Genomic DNA, 4,991 nt, shown 5'->3' on the forward strand with positions numbered 1-4,991 from the left:
ATTGTCTCCTCAAATCTTCCAATTCTTCAGTCGTAGAGTTTTCATCATCTTGTGCCAGGTCTATCTTCTGTTTTAACTCTTTAATAAGTATAGCAGAGTTCGTTGGATTTTGCTTCTTCCAAGAACTGATTTTATTTCGGCATGAGGTAACTTTTTGATGAAAATTCCGGACTGGAATTGCATCAAACTGTCCCCATCCCGAGGTTACCGCTTCTTTGAAACCCGGTTTTCCTATCCATCTTTTGTCAAATCTGAAACTCTTCCTTGTCCGCCGAACATTCAATTGAATATGTGCTAAGACTGGTCTGTGGTCCGAGCCCCACAATTGTAAAAATTCTACAACGAAATGGGGAAATAGGGCGTGCCATCTTCATTTGCAACTGCTCTATCAAGTTTGCATTTAACTTTACCGGATCATCTTTTTCCCACCCACGAGAATGAATTTCCTTTATATGGGAAGTCCAGCATTCCACAATTTTCCAACATGATACGAAAAGGGAGAAAAGAGCTCTCTAAACGACGTCTTCCTCCCCTCTTCTCATGATTTCCAGTGATCTCATTGAAATCTCCAATCATAAACCATGCTCCCCCCTCGGTTGGTACTCATGCGTGACAATCTTTCCCAAACTAGGTCTCGATATCGAACGACAGGGTCTCCATACACGAAGGTCATAAAAATCGCGTGTCCATCAAGTCTAGTTTCAATATCAATCATATGAGCATCCGTATATGAGATAGTAACCGAGGGATCATCCATATAAAAAAGTGCAAGTCCGCCACTTCTACCAACAGGGTCAACAGTACAAACATGATCATATCCAAAAGAAACTTGCACATTTTGCAAAAAACTCCGATTGTTCTTAGTCTCGAAAAGAAATAAAAATTTAGGTAAAAAGCAATGGAACAACTCATGTAGATGCTCCTTGGTCAAGTCGGCTCCCGCCCCTTCACAATTCCATGCAATTGTGTTCATCCTGGGATTTTTGGTGGTTTGTTGCTTCCCACCTTAGCTGATTTTTTGCTGTTCTTCGAAAAAGGTTCTGCTTTTTCAGTTTCACTTGGCACCTGGGTATGAGCTGGAGAGAGTTTTGGCCCATTCTTTGAAGCTTTTGGCTTTGAAATCCGGCCCACCAAGATATTCCTCTGTCTGAGAGAGATGCCAGTAGCGTGAGGACTTGGAGAACCTCTTTTCTTCTTCGCCGGAGATGGACGCGAGCTGGAAGATGGCGTCTGAGCAGGGCGAGCGTCCGAACGATGATCAGAACGAGCATGGGGGCTTGGTTTCGCCGAAATTTTGTTGCTTTCCTCCAAAACAGAGAGACCATCAGTCGTCGATTGCTTCGACGCTTTGGCAGAGACGATCGGTGCTGCCTCATGTTCCATATCTTCAATTAGCAAGTCGTCTTCATTCATCAGATCATCATCATCATAGTTAATTTCATTAGCCATCCAATCTTCATCCTCTAGGATCTTTTCTGCATCTGGGTCCTCCACTGTCTCCATCGTCTTCTCTACATGCATGTCAGGTTTGTTTACTATCTCTTGATTCAAAGTCTCTTCTTCTTCTTCTTCTTCTAGAGTCTGCTCATACCATCTCTTTTCCTTTTCTTTTGTTGGAAGGATTAGGGGTGGTGCGTCTTGCGGTTTGTTCAGAGGAGGAGACTTCTCTTCGTTGAAGTTTAAACATTTTTTTGCAGAACTACCTTCGTCAGATGCGTTATCCAAGTCAGCCACTTTCCCTTTCAGCTTTTGATTATATGAAGATCTCTTTCGCAGGTTGAGCTTGAATGGCCTTTCCCTTACATGTTCTGGGGAGGAAGTTCTGATGCTCTCCCTTTGAGATTTCTCGGTCGCAGGTTTAAGCGGGACAATGGGGTCAATAGGTTGTTGCCCACAAGAAGCAGAAAAGGGATGCTCTTTTATAGACCATGGATTTTACCAACTTTCAGCCATGGTCTATAAGTGTTTTAATAACTAATTACTACTATATATATTCTATTTAGAGTGTTTACAGGTTCAGGGACGATTTGGAGGAAAGTGGTAATTTTGGTGTCTTTTGGAGCCTTTTGAGTGCAGAGCTGCACAGACGCATCAGATGTCTAGCTATGGATGGAGACCTTCCGACCGTTAGGTTGAGCTCATCATTTGACACAAGATATAGCTCTGAGTTAGCTTTCCAATGCCGCCATTCCGAGGTCAATCAGCATCTTGTAGCAGAAGTTATGCCCATTTTACTGAAGAGTGGTTAGTTTGCCTCGCGAGAGAAAGTTGTCGAGAAGAGGAACGTATGTCGATCAATGCAAGACTCTTGATATCGATCGATATGGATGACAGAATGCGGGCTGAACATATTTAATGACCGACTGAAGCCCAGAAGCAACCCCAAATTACCATAATACCCTTGAATGACCAGAAACCCTATTTATGTGTTTTCTAAGCCATTGTTGGCGGCTAAGCTTTATTTTCGTTGTTCTTAGTTAGGAGAGAAAGGAGGAACTCCTTCAGGGTCCTCCTGGAACTCCTTTGGTTTCTTGATTTCTTTTATATTTATTCTATTGCAATTTCTTATCTATTCTATCTATGATTTATGTGACAAACTTCATGTCTGAATAGATCCACCTGTTAGGTTTAGGGTTCAAATAGGTTAGAGGGATTAGCCCCAACTATATATTTCTGAGTTGTGATATTCATTGATTGATTGTTCTTAATGCTTGTTCTAGCCTTGCTAACCAGAGTATTGAACCTAGGAATTTGCATGTGTCAAGCATCCTTGATCATCCTGTCCTGAATCTAATCTGTCATGCTAGGACTACTGGAGAGAGCTAACCGCTGATCTAGGAGACTAGTGAGCATTATCAACCTGCGCCTAGGGCTTAACTAGAAGCTACCGATCGATATCGTCATCTGAAAATCGATCAATATTGTGAAAGGTGTATCGATCGATATCCCTATAGGATCATCGATCGACACTTTCTTGTGATCAAAAGATGACAGTTGAGATCCAAGATCTAGTTAGTTAACCAGTGAAACATTGCCATCGCTGATCACTGTGATTAAGGAGTTGAGCTCTAATATATCATGCATGCAACTGTTTGGCATCTATAGGATTATAATCTCCAACACTTGAATAGAAACCCTAGATCTAGCAACCATCCTTCCATCAAACAAACTCCTTGCCAAACTGAACAATCGTCTTGTTCAACTTGTTTACTGCTTTATTACTGCTTTGCATTTACTATTTTATAAACTGTTAGCCTAGCTTAATTAAACTTATTAGATTTAATTGGTTCTCTAGCTCCCTGTGAATTCGATCCCTAAGTACTACAACTCGACCTCTTATTTTAGAGAGTATAAATCACTCATTAGGGTAATTTGAGTGGTATCAAATTTTGCGCCGTTGCCGGGGAGCTTTGATCGCCATTAGATCTAGTTTAGTTAGATTTAGTCTAGGTTTTACTACTTTAAAAAAAAATTGATAAAATTTTTTCTTCTGTTTCAGGTACATACATCTTAGTACTAGGAACAACAATGAAGAGAGGATTTTTGGGTTCTTTAAAGAAGAAGCCTGCTGATTCACGCACGATCTGTAAGTCTACGAGGGAAGAATCGATCGACACCCTCCAAGCAGCATCGATCGATAGCGTGAACCAGAAATCGATCGACAACGTACACCATCAATCGATCGCCACCCGACAAACAACAGTGATCGACAGAGCCAATCAAACGTCAAAAAACACTGTTCATCTGAACACTGTTCACCCTGATACTGTTCATCCGGTGAAAAACATCACCACTTGCGGGAGACAGAGAAGATCGAAGTGCTCATACTTAAGGTCAATGAGAAGGGGATGTTAAGAGACGAAGAAGGTCGCACTCGCAACAGCGCATGACAGTTGATTAATGCTCAGGGTGCTGTGAATCCCTGATGTGATTGTTGTTGCTGAGATGAATGACTTTGACCTGAGTCGAGAGTGGTATGATTGGGTAGGTCAAGATCCCTTCCAGGGTCTTCCTCACCAAGATCCAAGAAAACACATCGAAGAGCTGGAGGATCTCGTGTCAAGGAGTGAGCAGAATGAAGTGTCTGAATACCACATGCTCTGCAAAATCTTCCCCTATTCTATCTATGGGGATGCATTCAGCTGGTTCAGTCAACTACAGCCAGGATCTCTAACCAGCTGGGATGACATTGAAAGAGCCTTCCTTTACAAATTTCTTGATGATGATGAAGCAACTCGAGAAAAGGAGAAAAATTATAAATGGGATAGGTTCTTGGCGTCATTAGATGAGGAGTATATGATTCCAGTACAGCTGCTCGACGACATTATGGCAAAAAGGGATGAACTACATGGATTTGGAGAGCCGATCAAAGGAGAAGAAGCTGAGACTAGTTATCCGACCTCAACATCGAACGACACCAGCACCTCAACATCGATCGACAGTACGACCACAACGTCGACCGATGACAAGACCTCAACATCGATCGATGGGTCGACACAGAAGAGCACCGATGTATCAAGTTGTGATCTTGTCCCAGATTTAGACAGAGAGATCACTATGGAAGATTTCTTGGAGCTAGAGGATGAGGCACAACTTGAAGATATGGATCAAAATTCGAAGAAGAAGCTTGATGATGATCAACATACTTCGAGAGGTGATCTGGAAACTTCAAAGGCTAGCATCGATCGACACCAACCTGATGAGATCGATCGACATCCACCCTACGTCATCGATTGACACCCACCCGACATCGATCGACACCGCCAACCACTTATCGATCGACACCATCCACCTAATATTGATCGATGCCCATTGCTAGACATTCCGCCAGGTTGCATAATTGAGATGGAACCGATTGAGGAGAGGATGTACATGTCTAAAACCTAACACCTTGCTGTCCCCAAACATCAGAGACCACCTATCTGGACAGAAGAAGCTGCTGAGTTTCACAAAAGAGTGATGAGGATACATGATCCTGTGAAGATTGTGGT

General features: G+C 42.5%; 1 protein-coding gene across 1 annotated transcript; it reads right to left on the minus strand.

Annotated features, from left to right (window-relative positions):
* Positions 1-969: 969 nt before the first annotated feature.
* LOC106407882 (TRAF3-interacting protein 1-like) lies at positions 970-2,230 on the minus strand. The gene is made up of 2 exons (XM_048749093.1): positions 2,227-2,230; positions 970-1,916 (listed from the first exon to the last, which is right to left on the minus strand). The coding sequence occupies exons 1-2, from the start codon at positions 2,228-2,230 to the stop codon at positions 970-972; spliced, it is 951 nt and encodes a 316-aa protein (XP_048605050.1).
* Between the last annotated feature and the right edge of the window lie 2,761 nt (positions 2,231-4,991).

The sequence above is a fragment of the Brassica napus genome, chromosome C2 (genome assembly GCF_020379485.1).
Source record: "Brassica napus cultivar Da-Ae chromosome C2, Da-Ae, whole genome shotgun sequence".
Classification (NCBI taxonomy): domain Eukaryota; kingdom Viridiplantae; phylum Streptophyta; class Magnoliopsida; order Brassicales; family Brassicaceae; genus Brassica; species Brassica napus.